Source organism: Apostichopus japonicus, chromosome 20 (genome assembly GCF_037975245.1).
Source record: "Apostichopus japonicus isolate 1M-3 chromosome 20, ASM3797524v1, whole genome shotgun sequence".
NCBI lineage: Eukaryota > Metazoa > Echinodermata > Holothuroidea > Aspidochirotida > Stichopodidae > Apostichopus > Apostichopus japonicus.
In genome coordinates, this window is record NC_092580.1 from 34,443,387 (window position 1) to 34,466,198 (window position 22,812).

Below are 22,812 nucleotides of genomic sequence, written 5' to 3' on the forward strand. Positions count from 1 at the left end.
TGCCGAGTTTTCATTTTGGTGTAGACGATAAAGTGTTGATGGGGCAGAGGGTTACAAAAAGGGCCACATGGAGAAACTTTAACCCTCAGTTGTGTATACTTTATCTTCCGTCTGATTTCTAACCATCGTATCACATATGATACTCATCTTCAACACTACCTTCCAGCCTATCACGAAGCGTTGATCTTGCATACTCAGAAACGTGTTTCTGCATGGGTTGAATTACTAAAATAGGTCAATTGACATACAGAACCAGTTCCGCGAGATATGAATGTTTATTACAGTTTTTATGCTAGTAAGAACCACCATTTGTAAATAATGTAATTTAAAACAAACATACTGCAAATATGGTGATGGGAAGTTGTTTTTGAGATGAACTGAGCGCAGAGCCAAATTTAGAGTTCTTTAAAATGAAATGATCTGAGCCGTGAAACCAACAGCGACTTGCGTAAGCTGTCCATGTCCTTCAAGGGTTAGTGATTTGAACCTCACACGATCTTACAGCACTGGCGACCTTATCAGTAATAATTAAACGTGAAAGTAATTAGTTGTTTCCTGGTATGTGTAACCATGGAGGTAAAACAGTTTACCTCCGTGGTGTAACTTGCCGAACATATAGAACGAACTAAATGCTTTCTTTGTTTAACGAAAGCTTAGGCTTTGCCGTTAATAAACTCAGCTGGATTTAATGCAATTTGTTTTAAAGTACAGTGATGACGTCCCAGCTTATAGACAAACACTTTATGAACCGAGAATACTCTATAAACGTCTAAATGTCCCGGCTCCTATCGAGAATATGAAACTCTTGACGTAATAACTACCCATTAGTCGGGTCAATATAGGATTTGACCTCAAAAAAATTGCAACAAAAGGTTTTTTTGCTTTAAGTCGCTCTATAGGTTACTGACATCTCCAGAAAAAAAGTCTCCCAAAATCGGACCCCGGGAAAGGGGTTAATTTGCATAATTCCAAAATGGCGGACCCCAAAGGCTTCAATGTACCGAAAACCTCCTTATACTTCAATTTTGGCATATGAAATGTATTACCAACCTATAGGAACATGATGCCAGAATACCAAATAAGCACATTTTCAATGTTATATGACGTCACCATAGGGTAGGGATGACGTATGTGACCCAAAATTAACATATATCAGCCGATTAGGTTGAAATTAACACATAATTTTCAAACGAAACCAGGCAGATGTAATACATAGAAGGGAACCTACTCGAATTGACTTGTTCATGAAGTAGAAACGACATCGAATTACGTCAGCAACCAATTGATGCTCATTTTCAAGTAGCTATACCAAGGGCGCAACCACGTATAAAAGGTACGGGGGTCCCAGTCAGATTGTGTTGGAGGCGCTCAATCCCCGATAAGTTTTCGTTTCTCTGCCAGAAGTTGAGGTTCCACATGAGGTTTGGGCGTGAGCCTCCAAGTGGTTGTGCCCTTGGGCTATACACGTAACATTTCAGATGACATTAGGATGTTGTGGAGGAATGACATAAACATTAGGACCAGCATTCTGAGGATATGACAATTAACCTAGTGCAACAGGGTCACATATACCTATGTATTCTACACGTCAACGTCATCATCGGATTCAATGTCTGGTCCCAGTGTCTGGTTAAAGGGGTTCTCACAGAAATCCACTTGGCATGGTCCACATGCTGCTGTGCAGGGTAATCCATACCCTCGTCAAGTACACCGCCTCGTCGTACACGCCGTTTGACAGTTACAATGTACAACCTTGAGTAAGCAGTCAGGGGCAGGCGACTTGTCACACATTACAGGCTTGAATAGATTGTTCTCAAGCTTCCAGCCCCAGTCCGTTGCATGGAGGTCTTTCTCCTGGCCGCACCAAGCTCTGATTTGATAGTAACACCTCAATGAGTGGAATTTCGTCGCTGACGCAGTCGGGGGTAGCCGTTCTGGAGTAACAAAACTTGTCACCAGAAGCAACCTTCTTCCTCAATACCTTATGTCTCAGCTTGGCTAGATCCTCTGTTGCTTTTCCACCAAAGAGTAACGCCATTGCTTTGTTTCCACATTGTTCAATAGTGTCAGATGTTTCTCCGACACTCTCAAAACGAACTGCACACGAAACTAGGTCTTTGTCCCCCTCGATAATCTTCTGGAACAACGACTTTTCCCCCACACCAAATAGCATGGATGAAGAGCAAGTGAGAGCACATGGTTTGACCCAGCAGAAGTTTGAGCTCATTAATGTTATAAACTCGAACTTGGTGCCTGGATTTGTCGTTAGACCGGAAGAACAAAGTTTTGTTTTCTGGGTTCATATAGAACAAGAGAAGAACCAACAAGTCGGTGTCTTCTCCAACTAGAGTAGTTGTTCCAGTTTCGGAAGCTGCAATGGCGGCATGAACAATGTCACAGTCCGCATCTGCCTGACAGTTGACTACATGACATCCTTTCTCTCGAAGCCTATTGCTTATCATGTTAATTAGTGCCTGTTTGTTACTTCCCCTTGAGAGAAACTCATCCTTTGTCCCACGGAACACTGCTCCAGGGGTTACGCTCACCAGTGGGTGCTGCCTGTGTTGCCGTCTCTCGTGAGTGCTGTCTTTGGTAGATGGTGTCTCTTGGTACCCATCAAAGACAACAGTTGCAGTGCCATAGTTTCTAAGGGTGAAATCTGCATAACAGTTGGCGATGGTGTCATATGTAGTGCCTTTATCCCAGGGAACTCGATGCATCAGTGAACCGCCATCTAATATATAACTCTCAGTCTTTGGGATATCACTGGTTATCGCTGTCTCTGACTGCCCATTAGCTAACTCCTCAATAGCTCTCGCCAACTGTGCTTTATCTGGCTTCCGGAATACACCATTTGCTTCAAAAAGCGAAGGGGGGGTGGGGGAAGGAGTCACTTCGAACTCCAGAACATCTCCCAAGGATAGGTCTCCAGCTTCTGCGACAAGTTTTGTTACGGCTACCCCCGACTGCGTCAGCGACGAAATTCCACTCATTGAGGTGTTACTATCAAATCAGAGCTTGGTGCGGCCAGGAGAAAGACCTCCATGCAACGGACTGGGGCTGGAAGCTTGAGAACAATCTATTCAAGCCTGTAATGTGTGACAAGTCGCCTGCCCCTGACTGCTTACTCAAGGTTGTACATTGTAACTGTCAAACGGCGTGTACGACGAGGCGGTGTACTTGACGAGGGTATGGATTACCCTGCACAGCAGCATGTGGACCATGCCAAGTGGATTTCTGTGAGAACCCCTTTAACCAGACACTGGGACCAGACATTGAATCCGATGATGACGTTGACGTGTAGAATACATAGGTATATGTGACCCTGTTGCACTAGGTTAATTGTCATATCCTCAGAATGCTGGTCCTAATGTTTATGTCATTCCTCCACAACATCCTAATGTCATCTGAAATGTTACGTGTATAGCCCAAGGGCACAACCACTTGGAGGCTCACGCCCAAACCTCATGTGGAACCTCATCTTCTGGCAGAGAAACGAAAACTTATCGGGGATTGAGCGCCTCCAACACAATCTGACTGGGACCCCCGTACCTTTTATACGTGGTTGCGCCCTTGGTATAGCTACTTGAAAATGAGCATCAATTGGTTGCTGACGTAATTCGATGTCGTTTCTACTTCATGAACAAGTCAATTCGAGTAGGTTCCCTTCTATGTATTACATCTGCCTGGTTTCGTTTGAAAATTATGTGTTAATTTCAACCTAATCGGCTGATATATGTTAATTTTGGGTCACATACGTCATCCCTACCCTATGGTGACGTCATATAACATTGAAAATGTGCTTATTTGGTATTCTGGCATCATGTTCCTATAGGTTGGTAATACATTTCATATGCCAAAATTGAAGTATAAGGAGGTTTTCGGTACATTGAAGCCTTTGGGGTCCGCCATTTTGGAATTATGCAAATTAACCCCTTTCCCGGGGTCCGATTTTGGGAGACTTTTTTTCTGGAAATGTCAGTAACCTATAGAGCGACTTAAAGCAAAAAAACTTTTTGTTGCAATTTTTTTGAGGTTGAGGCCATTTTCCCCATATATTGACCCGACTACATGCAGTGTAGAGACTGTATATAGTGGCAATGGATATTTTTGGGTAACCATGGCAGCGTACATCAATGTAACACTTCATGTGATTCAGACGTCACGTCTATGTTGACATCTTGTCTAGGGATACAAAGCAAGAGTTCGAGCAGAGCATGCTTGCAGTTAAGTAATGTCATCAACATGTGACTAAATTACACATGTCCTTTCGTGCATATATACATAAGCTTAATGCCACATCTAGACGTTATCATGTTTAAAGGGATCTCCCGCACAACGTAATGTCTTAATTAATGTCAATTTATAGAGAGCGATCCATTTTATCACGTTATGATCATTATTTTCACACTGTTATCACACTGACAAAGTAAATTTCGCATATGTCTTGCATACGATATTATACAATCTACAGCTTCTTGGCACTATTATTGTAATTGATACAGATCATTAAATGTGACGGGTTTTTTTCAGTCTACATTCGACGGCCACTTTCATCAAACAAACCGGTTTTCAATTGCTCGACGCTGGTATATGACACACAGCACAGGGAGATGTGATTCCACCCAATACCTTTAATTTGATTATGCACCTTTAAATTAATGATAAGGTGTGCTTTTCATGGCACTGTGGGTATCGAATGATATCAAATTGATTTCCTAATATGCTTAGAATGCAGCCAATTGGGGCTGGTCAAGGTATAGAATTATGATGGCATCGTTTTAAGAATATGACACTCTAATGTCTGTTCATTAAATTTCATCGCAAGAAGATGAATCGCTTTGATATAAAGCAATATCTTAGCAGTGAAACTGAAAAGGGAGCATTGGCCGAAGTAAAACACAATCTAAGTATGTTAAGCCTTACATTTAAACTGCTATTATTAGTTGGCGTACGTTAGCAGGGAAGTCCAGAGCCATTTATATATATATATATATATATATATATATATATATATATATATATATATATGGCTCTGGACTTCCCTGCCGTACGCCAACTAATTATAGTAACGCATGCAAGATTCGTTGCGGATTAGATCATTCGAAGGGGCGATCGCGGTTTAAAATTACATCCAATATCGTCACGAATGGGTTTGGAAGGAAATTGAGCACACGGCACAAATGTTCTCGCCGCTGCGATGGATCTATTATGTTGACAGCATGTAGACTAACCTAGCAGAAGGCCTCTTTAGAAAACCATGAGACGCCATTTACGTAAATGTTGTTACATTTTTACTACAGACTGCCAATTGAATATCGGAGGTTTACTATGTGTTTGTAATGAACTTGCCAATTAGTTAATATTTGCAGTCGACCTGTCCCCTTCTGACACAAACTTAAGTCACCGATATTTTCTTTCGAGCTTACCATTTTATATTATTTGCTTCCAGTGAGGTTTTTATTTTTATTTTATTTTTTGAGACCTAAAACATCCTGAATATTTGGAAGGGAATGACACAAATCAAAAAGTAATTTTACGGAAAGGCTTCACCGAATATGCCAATTAAGCAGCTCTCCCTTCGACAGTATCGTACTAAATATTATTTTATGTATTTTATCTTGGGCACTAATTGAAAGTCGAACTATCTATGCTTTGCAATAACATACAAAACAAAGATGCCGGTCTATGATAAAGATTATCTCAGATACACAGAAGCCTGTAGGACAACTGTCAATGATAAAAGATTATGTACATCAAATAATTTATACTGTCGATATGTTTCCATCTTCGTTACTCTGAAGTATGCATACTTCATTCAAGAGTAATGTCAGAATTAAGTAGGCTTACAATTTATTTGACTGCGCACTGATCTAAAAAGGGTGCGTAACTGTACTTTTTTGAAAAGGAGACATGTAAATATGACCGGTTATGAAGACTATTATCTAATGCAACTGTTGTTATTCTTTAAAATATTTAGAGAAATTAGATAAATGTACGATTATGCATAATCATAAAAGGAATTCACATATAAGAAATGGTCGGTGAATAAATGAAATTACTGTGACGTAAAATCACGTGTATGATAATATCACACCATCTTGTTTTCGGAGTTAAAATAGAAGACTGTACTAATAAAGGCGATTCCTGCTTTAAGAGGCTACAAGTATAATGACTCAGTCGTCTTTACGAGTAGCGAGAATTGTAAATTCTGACCACTGTTAGTGGCCTCAGTCACATAAGAGGTATTTTCTGTCATCTATAGCCTACCGGTAGCATTACATGTTAGATGTGAGCAGTAAGGTAGCCATTAGTATACAACATACTTAACTTTCCGTTTATAAACCTGTATATACATATATCTGTACAGGCCTATACATGACGCGTAAAGTCTTCCCGCACCTGCCCGACAGTCTGCGCAAGCCTATACCGTGTACTTTATCATATACAGTAATATGCATAGGGAAACAATTTTTGCCTCCGAAATTTCAGATGAGGCAAGTTCCTCGTGGGATTGGCAAAGGCATATATTTGAGCCTCATTATTAATGCATAAGTTTTGAATATAACGCTAGGCTCCATCGACAGACTTGTCACATCCACTAGTTCTTCAGGCTTCTCGGATGTCAACGAAGCTTGACGGTGGACGATAAATTACATCTCGGCCGCGAAATATTATAAGTTTATAGAAATCGAGTTGATGCAATATCTTCGTGATATCTCCTTCTGCGCACACAGGACGAATCACCTTGGCTGTTTTATAGAATATCACAAAGCAATAGGCTACTAACCAAAACATACTACACAGTCTTCGTCGTGCTGAGGTACAATAATATAGATATCACGCTATGGGAAGGACTCTCGTGTTAGCAAAAAAATGAAAATACGGTGCCAATCAATGCCAATAGTGGACTTGTATGAAACGCATGGACAGTTACACAGGTTTGTTACCGGTTGTGTAATGTATGCACTATACCTGACAAGTAGAACAATTTAGTTACTCGGGGACAATTTAAACGTTAATTTATCATAACATGGTCTTTTGAAAACGCAGATCCGGGGGGGGGGGCGTACCCCTTCAACCTCACACGAAAAATTAAAAGCAGTTATTGGTAAAAGCTTGCGCGAAGACTTAATTTATAGCCTAAATATGCTCAAAGTGCACCATTTTGTCATGACTAAATTTGACTATGTTCGGTGTCAGGTCGGCGCTAAGTCATGTAGGCATGGGGTCCAGGGGCCATAGCGGGGGGTCCAGGGGGTCCCTTGCATGGATGCGGGTTTTTTATGTAGACGTAATTAAATTATAGTCATCAGTTGAAGGAAGATATATCTTCCTGCTTTTTTTTGCATGACAAATTTACTTTGGTGGACATCAAGGGGGCATCGAACATTTTTAGGGGGCCTTATCCCCCATGCCCCCCCCCCCCCTCTGCCGCTTGTGACGCCACTGGGCACATGTATGAGCCTATTGTCTATTGATCATTTATTATTGTCACATCTGTATCACAAGGTTCGAATCTTTTCATACAACAACTATAAATCCGAAGAGGTTGTACCCTCGTTAGATGTTAATTATACCGTTGTAAAAGTCAATGACAGAAGTCTGTTATCTCTTCAAACCAATTTGAAACGCTATCGCTGGCCGTGGGCGTAGTTTGGCGCCAAACGAACCATTACTGTTAAAATTACCGACTGTGGAACTTAATGATAATCACTGCCAAAGGCAAATGACACTTTTTGAACTGTCATCGTATATATGCATGCGTTGTGTAGGATATTGCTAACACTTTTTGGGGGGGAAGTTGTCAACCAACTTTACACGTCGGTGTATGCATATTACTTGAGTAAGTGTATGCCTATTAACGTTTGATACCAGACATTAGTTCAACGGAAAGCAAAAGTTAGAACGCCATGCAGACATATTAAGAACATTACGCTCATCAATCAATCAAATGATGCAACAAAAATGTTTTCGGAGAAAAACAATTCCCGACATCTTTGAAAATAATTATCACAACATGACTTGTGATGTCTCAATACATTGAGCTATGACAAATTAGTCACGTGGTTACAAATTTCAACTTTACGCTTACATAGTACACTTGAAACTGCTCCCTTTACATATGACACTGACCGACATTTCGGTGGATCTTCGGCGTGGTAGGACCTGTTGCGAGAGTTTTAATTACGGTAAGCGGTCGTATGTCACTATTAATCTCAACTGGTACCGTATATGCTGGTATAACCGAATAAACGCCAGTGTGAGTTACATGCTTGAAAACACACACCGTAATGAATGAAAACGCAAAATCAGGACACAAGGTATTTCTTTTGTGAAAATTGTTTTCAAATTGCAACCAGCCAATGAAGTTCGTCGAGTAAACTGTTCAATTAAAGCAAAAAATTGTTATTCATTTATCGATTGCTTAGCGCATGATTAGTAACCTCTTACGATATAATTGCCTATAGTATTCCAAACATGAAGACATGTTGCCATGATAATTTCTGTGTCGGGATATTTCTGAAACATCATTTAGAAAGAGTATTTCGGTTAATGAGCAATTGTTGTTATGTAAACGAGACGAAATTGTCAAAATTTGTCATCTTGGATAAACTTGTGTTTCAAAGCCATAGTGTGTAGTATATTACATGACTCAATAAACCAAGACTATATAGGAAGTGGATTAAGAAACGAAGACAAAACGGATAACATATTCATGTTTGTGGAGCTGGTAGTTGTTAGGTATTAATTCCCTCACTATAGTGCCCCTCATACTTACAGTACCTAGCGTCACACTTTCATTGTGTTACATTTTGTAATATTCATTCCACTGCCAAGTACTGCTGACGAAGGTTCCAGGGGGACCGAAATTCCCAATATACTTTCTAAAACAATTCTCCTTATTTGTCAAGAATGAGTTATGAGTCATATCTTATTTCTCTGCTTTTGTATAATTATATATAGGACTATATATATCTTAAATCATATACATATTAAATCATATATATAAATGTATATATATAATTTTTTTACTTATAAATATACATGTATATAAATATATAAATGTATATATATATATATATATATATAAATGTATATATACATGCATATATATATATATATATATATATATATATATATATATATATGTTCATGTACATGTATAAATAAATAAATACATATCAAAAATATTTATCGGTTTTGGTAGAAGCTTCAACTTACAACAATTATTTAAGATGGTTTAGACGGTGGTTTGCAGGATTAATCCATATCATCCATTTGTCGGATGAGTTAACTATAGTACTTCCTTATTTTATCAGGGAGAATACAGGGGTTTATAAAGGAGGGGCATGTTATTCCTTTGGTCGTTGAAGGTAACTTGGGACCCCATGTATATGAATCCTCAAACAAACAAAAAAAGGACGTCAAATTGTGCATTCTGAGGGATAGGCGTATGTACATCACAAGTGAACTTGTTGCAACCTTGCACACTTTTATCATATTTTTATGGCAATCGAGAGGGGGGCATCCCATAATCCCTAGAGCAGCACCTGCAGATTGCTATTAATAACATCATTAGGCCTATAATTATGCTGTTAAGATGGGTTACAAAAGGCTCTACCGATACTTTATATAGGCCTACATCAACTGCATAGTTCAATATACTTGGATATAATGTACTGTATAAACTTACAGTGTGTTATTCACGATGAATTCCTCCTCCTTTTCATCTTGTCCAAGACAGTATCCTAGAAGAATTACTGAAATCATCCACAATTTAAAGATGGATGAAGTTGATAATCCATTATAATAATCCGCCATTGTAAATAACGGATAGGCTATGTGAGTGAGAGTAGCTGAAGCGGCGGCTTTTGTAGGGTAATATTCCAGTACTGGAACCCGTCACGAATTTTTACGCGTTCAAAGGGTGTAGTAGTGCAAACGTATGTTATTGACAAGTTTCAATGATACCTGATGTTCTGTGATATTTGATCCATTCCCTCGGCTGGTCCTTCCTCATAAAAACACAACTTACCAACAGACAAGTTCAGCTAACAAGATATGGCGTAACAATCTCCATTTCAGACGCTGGTAAAATAAGAGAGTAAACTTGCATCCTATCGAGGTAATCGCACATATCGATTGAGATAGAAGATAGTTATCCCAGCATCACACAGGGCCTATAGCTTTAACTCCCAATAAGGCCTATGACTTTTGAGACTTGCAATAAGTGAAACTATAATGATGACCGAGAAATCACTCGATTCAGAAATGATTCCTCTCTATATGTACCGAACTGCTACACCGGCAGTCCACGCGGTAAACTCTTGCTTATTTCTCTTTACTTCAAACCCAATGCTGATTTGTGCACGATACGTGATTTACAAGCAGTAATCCATAAATATTTATACTTTTTTCCCTCTTTCTTTCTGTTGACTTGTCTGCTAATTCTTCTCTGCTCTGTTAGTACAGGCAATCTCCGTGCGTCTGGTAATTTAGACTGCTACGCGGTGTAAACTTGAATAGTGTTTCGCTGTATATTCGCACCAGTATTGACTCACAAGCGCTGTGTGTGTGTGTTCACCCAACCGAAGCAGGCTTTAATCACACACTACAAGAGCAGGGAAAGCCGTAGAATAATTTGTATCGTGTTATTCAACACTGGCATGCCTGATCGAACAGCGCGTAGTACGGGAAACCGTTATAAGCAGCGTGTTTTCACATTGTATACACAACTAAAACACTGTAATTGTTGAATCCGTGGTAAAATTGCGCATTCAACATTACTGGATGTGATCTTGTATCAGCAATGCTTGTTTTTACAAACTTCAATTGTAATACGTCATGTGAGTTACATTCGTAACCGAGAAAGTAAAGAATTCAACTGCATCAAAACAATGTCCGATTCAATATTTTTACTCTCAATAAATTGGGAAAGAAATACTTGCTTCATGTATCATTCTAAGGTGACACCACAAAGACACCATAGAGAATGTAGGGTAACTATATGACCCTTCCCTATCACACACTTCCGTCTGTTTCTGCGAGTATCTGTCACAGCCTACATACACTGTATCGGTTTATCACCGTCATGATTCAGGAACGACCCCTTCCATGAAAATGCAACTCCTGTCTAAGGAGTAAATGTCACAAGTCGATTTGCCGTTTAACTCGTCAAGCCGGTTTATCGATTTACCGGATAAGATCACGACACCGATTGATCGATCTACCGGTAAGAATTAGAAGTATCACCTGGTATAAATTCCAGATTCTCTTGATGGTTACTAAGAGCGCAGTCAAGGAAGTTTAATGTGAATTTCCTGCGTTGTCGTGTTAATTTTGCTCTAATTATTTACTGCGATTGCTGAAGCATTAGTCTCGCCACGTGATCACAAGAGTGGTACGGTACAAGTCGTTGATGTTATCTGTGAAGAAATTGAAGGAAAAGTTTCACTCCGTGAATCAACCATGAACTGCGCAATACATAATAATATACAACATTGAAACATGTATTATTAAAATATGTTTAAGTTTTCGTAATGTTTGGTCTTTTAATTACCTTTCAATACATACTATATTGAATTATGCAATAAAGGGAAATGTATTTGCATTAAGCGAAATACAAGATCTACTGCAAACTCGAGTACATTCGGAGAAAATCATTATAATAGATACCTATATGAGTCACAAGGATATTGTTGTTTATAGCCTACATATTACATGCAGTTTATTAAAGGTTATCTTATAGACTACCAATCCAGCCGTTCTATTCGTCAAACTGGGTATTTAGGTGACGCATTCCCTGGGCAGGCTAGGATATTCAAATACTAATATATAAATACCACAAAGTATCCTTGGGAAGGAAGGAGATTTGCTCCTAGCTTTCACACTGATTGATTTCGTCAAGGATCTATGAATGTTTCTCAAATTATTTATTCCTATATGTCGTGAGACTCGTGCATGACTAAGAGAGATTCTCTCAGACGTGTATAACACTTCATGTTCAGCTGAACGTGCACGTTAACCTCGACCTGCTGCAATTTCACTTCAATGGCTGATTTAATTGCGATGAATTTGTCATTCAAAACAGAATACATTGTTTCGCTTTTATCAACATGGACATCATGTATATATCGTTAACATAAACGTCCGATGTGATGCATGTATAAGTATAGCGCCCTACCAAGGCGCACAATACACGCGCTGACAAAATAACACTGCGCAATCATGAAAAGGGTTGTATGTGGATGATGTCTGTGTATGTGTGTGAGTGAGTGAGTGATCAAGGGCGAAGATCTCTCTTTAATACCTGGGATTCAAACTTGTTGTGCTTGGCGACCCCAATATTTACCTACATGGACTTGGCGACCCTCTAGTGGCCTGGGGGAGGGGTCCACCGGGAAGAGGTATCCCCCTTCCCTTTGAGAACATTTTACATAACGAGGAGTACTTAATTGTAGTTGTAGTTTAAGTAATTATAGTCAAGATTCTCCACTTTCTCTACAAATATCTGCAACTTTATGTTTCTTCCGAATTTTGCAACCTTAAAAAGTGTCGCGACTCCAACTTGAATGAGTCCTATGTTACATTTCAAGATTGTGGAAATATCTCATGTCTCGTGATGTTAAATACCCTGTATTACAGAGGTCAGGAGGATTTTGAAAATGAAAGGTTTCACAGATTGAAACTAATCTACACCAAAATATATTACTGTAAGATGGTTGCACTACGGTAGTCACATGAAAAATGAATACATACATTGATTTATGCTAAAGAATATCATATGTAAATATGTCGAAGATTTGAACTCTGCTGACTTTAAATGACAGTTAACCCTCACCCCAACCCACCTCCACCCACCCCCCCCCACCCCCCTGTATGTACTAGCAACAATATGTTCTTCTACTGTACATAAGAATCCAAACCTCGCACCAGTATCAGAATCGTACCAGTTAACGTGGTTCCATGCATGCATGCAGTCACACAGTCAATCATATACACCCACGTACGGATGAAGACACGCGCCTGCCCGCAGAAGTGTATCATTTGAGACATTGTCCTTGGTTTTAAGTAACTGAGAAGAAATCTTTTATGTGTGCAAAGATGATACTATATAAATATATTAACATGAAGATGACATCCATTGGCCATCAATTATTCTTGCTCGATAATTTGTTTCCTGAAAGATCATTGTTTTGGCTGGATTATATTTCATATATGAATAAATATCCACGGTTAAATCTAACGTGAGGGTTCATAACTATAGGAAACAAAACTCTACGTAGAGGGATTATGCAGGAATAATACGTGTTAGTGACGTGTTACAAACACTATAGGAAACACAACTCTATGTAGAGGGATTATGAAGGAATAATACTAGCATAGTGACGTGTTACAAATTCTATAGGAAACAAAACTCTATGTAGATGGATTATGAAGGAATAATACTAGCATAGTGACGTGTTACAAACACTATAGGAAACAAAACTCTTTGTAGAGGGATTATGAAGAAATAATACTAGCATAGTGACGTGTTACAAATTCTATAGGAAACAAAACTCTATGTAGAGGGATTATGAAGGAATAATACTAGCATAGTGACGTGTTACAAACACTATAGGAAACAAAACTCTTTGTAGAGGGATTATGAAGAATTATACTAGCATAGTGACGTGTTGCAAACACTATAGGAAACAAAACTCTATGTAGATGGATTATGAAGGAATAATACTAGCATAGTGACGTGTTACAAACGCTATAGGAAACAAAACTCTTTGTAGAGGGATTATGAAGGAATAATACTAGCATAGTGACGTGTTACAAATTATATAGGAAACAAAACTCTATGTAGATGGATTATGAAGGAATAATACTAGCATAGTGACGTGTTGCAAACACTATAGGAAACAAAACTCTTTGTAGAGGGATTATGAAGAATTATACTAGCATAGTGACGTGTTGCAAACACTATAGGAAACAAAACTCTATGTAGATGGATTATGAAGGAATAATACTAGCATAGTGACGTGTTACAAACGCTATAGGAAACAAAACTCTTTGTAGAGGGATTATGAAGGAATAATACTAGCATAGTGACGTGTTGCAAACACTATAGGAAACAAAACTCTATGAAAAGGGATTATGAAGGAATAATACTAGCATAGTGACGTGTTGCAAACACTACATGAAACACAAAACTCTTTGTAGAGGGATCATGAAGGAATAATACTAGCATAGTGACGTGTTGCAAACACTATAGGAAACAAAACTCTATGAAAAGGGATTATGAAGGAATAATACTAGCATAGTGACGTGTTACAAACGCTATAGGAAACAAAACTCTTTGTAGAGGAATTATGGAGGAATAATACTAGCGTAGTGACGTGTTACAAACACTATAGGAAACACAAAACTCTTTGTAGAGGGATTATGAAGGAATAATACTAGCATAGTGACGTGTTGCAAACACTACATGAAACACAAAACTCTTTGTAGAGGGATCATGAAGGAATAATACTAGCATAGTGACGTGTTGCAAACACTATAGGAAACAAAACTCTATGAAAAGGGATTATGAAGGAATAATACTAGCATAGTGACGTGTTACAAACACTATATATGAAACAAAACTCTATGTAGATGGATTATGAAGAAATAATACTAGCATAGTGACGTGTTACAAACACTACAGGAAACACAAAACTCTTTGTAGAGGGATTATGGAGGAATAATACTAGCTTAGTGACGTGTTACAAACACTATAGGAAACACAAAACTCTTTGTAGAGGGATTATGAAGGAATAATACTAGCATAGTGACGTGTTACAAACACTATAGGAAACAAAACTATGTAGAAGGAATATGAAGAAACTATACTAGCTTAGTGACGTGTTACAAACACTTTAGGAAACCAAACACTCTATGTAGAGGGATTATGAAGAGATAATACTAGCATAGTGACGTGTTACAAACACTATAGGAATAGGAATGTGGAAGTTTGGTAGTGGAAGTGACATAGGAAGTGAGAGTTAGTGTGCAAAGTTATGTGCCTCCGTTAATGTCATGGACTGTTAGTTGTTGTAATTTTGTGAAGTTGACCCATAGTCTCGATTTAAATTAATCGTAGCATTTATATTGTCTCATGTGATCCATGTGTAACTGTGCATTCATGATAAGCACGACACCTAACATCATGCGATAAATGCATCTTGTTTTCGTGATCAATATTTTAAACTCTCATATCCTTATCGGTATGTACTCAACACAGAGACATGAACAATAACTTCCCAGATACTGACGGCGGAGAAATGTTTGTCTTTTACACACTCTCATGGTCCAGGTTGTACTTTAACTTCTATGTGTAAGTATAGCGTTGTAGGTAATGGTGTCCTTATATATTACCGGAGATTGCGCAATGTTTCCTCACGATGGGTTTACTACATGCATAAGGAAGCAAAACTATCAATATCAGCCGGCCAGGCTAGCGACCATACAAACGTCCACCATTTTACACATAATTCATATGAATTGAAAACAAAAACCGTGTCACCGTAGTATAAATTCAAGGTTTATGAATAAGAAAATACAAAGACAAGATCATATTTCTGGGTGCTTGTAAATTTGTCACGTTAAATTCGCCGTCTGCTTCCCCTTCTATAATGTCACACTCCTCGTTCAATGCATGGCTTAACCTATTTATCAAACTAATACAGAAAATGTGTAACCGGGTAAGAAGCTATGAAACAGCTTACATCTTATCTTAGTTCCAAACGCTCAATGTTTCGGTTATAGACTGACGGAGCTTAAACGTATACTAACCAATTTGTCAATAAGGGATAGCCTTGAGACACCTTCACGAACAAAAACACTGCAATAAAAATATGGATTATTTGCAACAGAAGAGAAACATTAGTTATGGTAATGCTCTTAAAAAAATATATATACACTCGTGTATCGGCTAGAGTCGGTTAACTTCGGCCATAGAGAAGTGGTCACCTGGATATCTTATGTGCAATCTCCTGCACGCATAGGGAATCATTTTAATCTTTAGCTGAAAGTTGAAGAACACTTTAAGTTTAGAGGAAACCCAAACCCAATTATTATCATAAAAATTAGTAACCTGAATTGAAAGCAGGATTATTACAGAAATGAATTAAATTTACAAATTAATCGCTTTGTACGTATTGATAAAGAATGTATTTATAGAAGATGAATGTATCTTCCTCAATCACCCAATCATTTCATGTGTCAAATAAATACCAATTGATGATAATTGTAATTATGACTACTGATCCTTCCACGTCATGTGTATGTCTGTATATGCGGCTCTCGGCTCACTTGTCGCCCTCAAGCAATTCGGAATGTAGGCCATTGGCCAGCACTGTACGTCAATGATGTGAAGCTGATCACCTTAGCCTGATAGCTCGTCATATGCCTCCCCAAGCCTACAGCTGGCAATTATATGTAAAATGTATGATATACATTATAAGTTTCACATTGCTTTTAACCAGGAAGTACTGTTATGCTTCTATTGTATGCCTATAGATATGCACTATTTGTTAAGCCAGATAACAAACGTCCTATTATTACACTGTTACACTGTTATCACACGGGGTAATATCAAGATTCGCTGATTGCAGCCCTATAAAGTCTACATCAAATTGATGTGATACCAGCATACCAGTAATAGTGATTCCATACGATAACGGACCCGCCAGACTTCCATAGCGATACTCATAATGATAAAAGTGTACACAACCTGTTTTCGACTCAAGACTTAAGCCTTACTTAATCACCATACACAATATAACATCATGTGTTAGGCAAAGAGAACAGCTTTCTACTACTATAGACCTATACAACATTTGCGATAACATATCATAGCCAATTTTCTTTTCTTACACAAAATTAAGCCAAAATCAAAATAAAATAAAACTGTTAGAAAACTGCTTATCCACTAGAGAGCCTGTGTAGGAGAATGTGTAAAAGTAAGTTGGCCTGACGTTTCGATCCTAGCAGGATCTTCTTCAAAATTAAGCCCATGGGCATCCTAATTAATGCCGTGATTGAAAATCAGACCTCCATTAATAAAGGTAAATAATCAAGAAAGAATATTTTAAAGAAAATTTTTTAAAACATAAGAAAGTTCAGCTCTTAACAGTGCAATCTATTGAATGTGTCATACAATACTGTACTCTTGATAATATCCGTTCTCGTATAATTAGTCATAAAGTTTCTTGTCATGCTCTATCGTGTCATTACAGATTTAAGGGTACACGCGTCTATAATATAAATATATACGTCCAGACGCAATGCATGAACTCACACTTAACACGCATTACAGAACATCATTTCATATATAGGAGCATATCCAGGGCGAAATAAACAACAATATTCCCAATCCAGCTATGCATGGCATGTGAAGACTATAGTGTAACTGTCAATCGAAATTGTTTCTCACAACAAATTGAACAAGTTGTCTAATTTGCAATTTCTCGTTATATAATTTGTTATTCCTAGACAAAACCATTTTCTGTCCCTGATAATTCATTAAAGAACATTATGGTAATGTATTCCCAAAGCAGTTAATCATGGATGCCTTTCTATCTGTATACATGAAATTATTATTTATGAAAGTAATTATGACGGGAGTCATAGAGATATAAACATAAAATAAATCCTGTGAGGAATATTAGGTCTACATCATGATATGAAGTTATTATACACATCCTCGTTAGAGAATATCACACATAGTATACTCTGCATAGGTGGATTTAATGCTTATTTTAATTGAAGAAGTAAAATTATCTGCTACCGAGTCGGAGTGGCAGTGAATAATGTCCGGGTGTGCCGAATAGTGTTAGCAAGGACGAATTTACGTGTAATTATATGTGGACCTATAGCTACTACTGTATGTTATATGATATATCGTAATGAATCGTTGCAAACAACGTTATTAATTAGTCATTGATGTGCTCTGACGAAATATGGACAAAATGTGTGCGACCAATTATTAATATGTAATGGATAACCTAAACGGTCGTTATCAGTTTGAAGATAATTCTCTTTTACGTTTTTGGCCAATATTGCGACAATTCATTTTCGCCTTACTAAATTCGCATTTTTTTTTTTTTTTTTTTTTTTTTAAATTAAGACGAAAATTTGGGCCAACTTGTGAAGCGTTTCATACATGCAGCATGTGCCCTGAGACTAATTTGAGTAACGCACTAATTGAAGTCCTATGAAAGAAAAAAATCTACCAAGTGCTCTCTAACTGTTTACACAGGGAGTCTTTCCGCGAGAGTGCAATCCATCTAATTGCTACTAGCAACGTCGTCTGCAATTTGCTCTTCAATCAAATATGTTTTAGGGAAGTCCCCTGGTACTTCGTTTGTTAAATTTGACCTTTTCAAAAAAAGTCAGTTTCAATAATAGCTGTCCCTTTCATATATAGAGGGATTATGAAAATCTTTTCACACAGCGTGAATTGATAAACATAGCGGCAGGTAGCATGTATGCTGTTACAGATATAGGTACAAAATGGAGCGCGCAGATGAGATGAATAAGAAATTATTGTTGATATTGTAATTACTATACAAGTAGGCACGTTTTATAGCTCACAGCGGTGTTTGAGGAAAACCTCACTTCATCTCTCCGTGGGGATTTTCGATAGTGCTAACCTTAATATAAACAAAAACGTTTTTGCATAAGAAATTATGATGTCGAAACGCGTATAGTAATTGGGTTCATGGACATGACTAATATAGACTTATTTATAAGTAGTGTGCATTTGGTGGAATGGCAATGTTTTTTGGATCTGTGTCCTGTATTTCTGCTAGAAACGTCACTTATATATAAAACTAAGCATACACGATTTGAAAGGACAATTCGACGAGAGAGAAAATATGAAATATGTCTTCTTCTTTATGCATTTGCTGATATAACTTACTGGACTTTTACATTAGCCACTATGCACATCCGATATTAGTATGCTTGCGTACACGTATTGCTCCAATGGACTACCTAGATGTATTGTTACAGCATCACGGTAAAGAAGCAAACTCCCTACGAAAAAAAACCAAAGCATAACATCATCTTCTTTTTAAGATTATGATTATTATAATGATGATGATGATGATGATGATGATGATGATGATGATGATGATGATGATGATGATGATGATGATGATGATGATGATGATGATGATGATGATGATGATGATGATGATGATGATGATGATGATGATGATGATGATCATCATCATCATCATCATCATCATCATCATCATCATCATCATCATCATCATCATCATCATCATCATCATCATCATCATCATCATCATCATCATCATCATCATCATTATTATTATTATTATTATTGTGATGATTATTATTAACTAAATTCTGATGGGGGGGGGGGCACCGCGTGAGGTTGAAGACCCTTACTTTGCGTTGTGGCTGTACCACTTGTGGGGCTCAAAACCGTTTTTCTCCGAATGCCCAGATCACCCTCAATATGTCACTGCGTGATCACAAAATATCGCAATAGTGTTTATTCGTAATAGGTTATGAGAGTGTAAGATTCAAATTCTGTTATATACATCGTAAGTCATGAAATGTTTCACAACGTTATAGTGAATAAACTTATAATTTCCAGTAGTTAAGATTTAAATCCGATAACTTTAAATAGTTGGATTGTCATCGCGAAACTTACAGCTCCTGGTTTTGCTACAATAGCAACAATGAATTATTCTTTCGTATTTTAAAAGTACTTTTCTTGCCCAATTTTCACAGGAGGATGTAAAGGCCAACACTTTACAGTTTTTTCTTGAATAAAAAAAAACCCATGTAATTAAAATGTCAATGCCATGGAAAGGTTAAACCAGCACAGAAAAATGAGTAGAATTAGCAGATTTGCTTCACACCTTAAAAGTGTGAATAGGAACGAAAGCAGATGTTAAAACGTATAGTTTTTTAAGTCTACTTAAACATAAAATTTGGGCATCGGTTGAGAAAGCCAGGATCTGTAGTAATTCTTCTTTATTGAATGCCTGTACATCTAATCAGAATAGAAAGTAACCTGAAATTATTCTCCACGAAACGAAGAAATCTCAATATTGACATAAATGATACGAAATGAAATGAAACTGACACTATTAGTACGGTAAGTCAACCAGTTAGAATCTAAATTTTCATGCAAAGTCGTAGGTTTACTTATTCATTTTCATAAAAAATATAAAAAAAAATCATACATGTATCGATAGTAGTTACAGGCCAAGGTGTTTGCCTAAATGAACGAATCCAACGTCCTAACCACCCAGTATATAGGAGAAATGAACGATAGGATAGCGCAGGCACATCCAGTGACATATACCCATGCATAATCAATGCTGCAGTACTTCTAAACATGCGAAACAGTTTTATCATACTGCAGTGAATCCTATGGGTAGATACATATACACACAATGCTCCCTACCAGATAGATTTCATTTGCTCTTTTTAATCATTAATAAAATCTAGTCAATACTCCCGAGAAAAGTCCTAGAAGCAGCTTAGAATGTCTGTGAGGTATAGAATCGCGTGCCGGCAGTGAAGGGTTTATGGAGCATGATGGCAGGACATTAACCCATCCATAAGCCACTTAGTGGTTTATTCAGGAATCAAGGTCCGTAAGTTGATTAATACAAACAGTATAGCTCGGGTGGCCCTTCACAGACGTGTATCGTCTGACGAATCTTGAATGGTCAGGCTTCTATACCGAAGCTATTCCTTAATCCTTACGCCGAGCTAAACCATCACCAGTTTATCTTCATATAATTACAGGGCAAACCACTGGTTTCACGAGTAATTTGTGTCAGTGAGACTACCACAAAATGCGCGAGATGTGGAGTTTAATTGACCGAAATAAGAAACGGCCCCAAGCTGACAGGAGATTTCAACTACAGAAGGGTAATTGGACAGATATATGGTGACTGAAAACAGAACAGTTAAGTAGGAAGTATCGGATCAAATGGAAACTTAACTCACTCTATCTCACCCATGCGATTTGGATATATCATTCCTGATTTATATGTAATTAACCTATCATTATTCTCTACTGTGAGAGATTTCATCAATTAATTGTCCACAAGAAAGAACCAAAGCGAGGTAAAATAGTATGGTGCTGCTGTGTATTTACTTGGTTTTGGTTGCTTAAATTTGATAATTTTCTTTTTGATATTTCATCTATTAATATTCACCCAAGCCGAAAAGATTCGTTGCAGTGTAGATTGCTTTTTGTTTAAAACTATTATTATTCTCATTTAGCAAGTCGGTAACAACGAGCAGACTATTTCATGAGTTACTGCTACTATTAATGCCATATAAATTGTCCGCTGGTCTCTCGGGACAAAATCTCAAAAGTAAAATCGAACTTGAATGCACCATAAGAATCTCTGTTCTAAGCCGCGAGTGTCTGACATCAGATGTTTGGACACTTTAACAATGTTGTGATTGATTTCATTGTTCGCTCGCTCACAGATTGACGGGATGATTGACCGACTGACCATTTCACTAATTAACGGACGGACTGATAGAATGATTAACTGAGTAACTGATGGCATGAGATACTCATTCATTCGGTCTTTCGTTCATCCGTCCATCCGTTCATTAATTAATTCATGAATTAATTCACTCTTTCATCCCTCCATGTTTTGTGTCTGTGTGCTAGTTTAATGGTTATGGGGAGGGGCGGGGGGGGGGGGTGGTGGGGTGGTAAGACGATCACACGATTTTAACCCATGCAAGTACCATATACATACCTAAATCATCTGTATTATAGGGATGAAAATGTCCGATGCTTCTTTTGAATAGCTCATACTACTGCACAAGAACCTATGTTTTGATTGCATTATAAGCCAATATTACACGAAACACTCACGATATTTGATTATTATCTCCCATATAACCTACCATGCGGTGAATTTAATATCTAATTTGATGAATGCAAATATAGGGTAGGCCATGGAAGGACGACTGTAATATGCAAATCACCAATCGTCAATGGCTAAAAGGAATTGTCCTTTAACAGAATGGCCATCCAGTATTGTGAGATTAGATATACCCGCGTCCTGTCAATTAAGTTGAAATACCAAACAAGGATCATTCAACTTCACTCATTCGTGTCATTCTCTCACGTAAACGAAGAAAAAAATGTGTTAAACATTAATTAAACCTTAATCTATTAAGTTATATGTAATGTATGCATTTATGCCTGGTGTAAGTACCAAGTTTATTTAGTCTATGTTCTAAACACTAACGTACCATTTAAGTCTTTTTTTTTCCCCTTCAATTTCCATGACAACGGAGATATGAAGGGCCGATTTGAGAATCATGACCTATACTATATGGCCAATGCTAATAGGCGATGGTGTGCCCTTGCTTTACTGTATAAACTTATAACCTTTTCAAGTAGACTGAAGTATGCTAGTTGTCACGAAACGTGGTCCTCGTTGCAGGTTCTAGCCATTGCAGACTGTTAAAGTTCTTTGTCCTTTTAAATTTGCTGGTAACTTTATAATAAACAATACAATAATCAGCAGATATTTTTACGACGCTTAAGTGATCACAAATGTGGGACAAACCCGGAGGGCTTATGGATTACAACTTACACGTCGAGTGGCTCCCAATTCAACATTTTAGCTCAATTTGGAATATTTAAATTTAGAAAGTCATTTCAGATGGGGAAAACCGTAGATGGATCTTGGATGAAAAACCCACCTTACTATGACCCGGCCGAGAATCGAACCCGAACCTCCCGATTGCTAAGCG

General features: G+C 37.7%; 1 protein-coding gene across 3 annotated transcripts in view; it reads right to left on the reverse strand.

Annotated features, from left to right (window-relative positions):
- The window catches only part of LOC139961097 (voltage-dependent calcium channel subunit alpha-2/delta-3-like), a 132,895-nt gene that overhangs the window by 108,088 nt on the left and 1,995 nt on the right, over positions 1–22,812 (reverse strand). For all 3 annotated transcript variants that reach the window (XM_071959984.1, XM_071959986.1, XM_071959985.1), the window contains exon 2: positions 9,698–11,429. In XM_071959984.1, coding sequence (XP_071816085.1) covers positions 9,698–9,825 — 128 coding nt within the window. In that variant the 5' untranslated portion in view covers positions 9,826–11,429. The remainder of the gene's footprint in view (positions 1–9,697; positions 11,430–22,812) is intronic.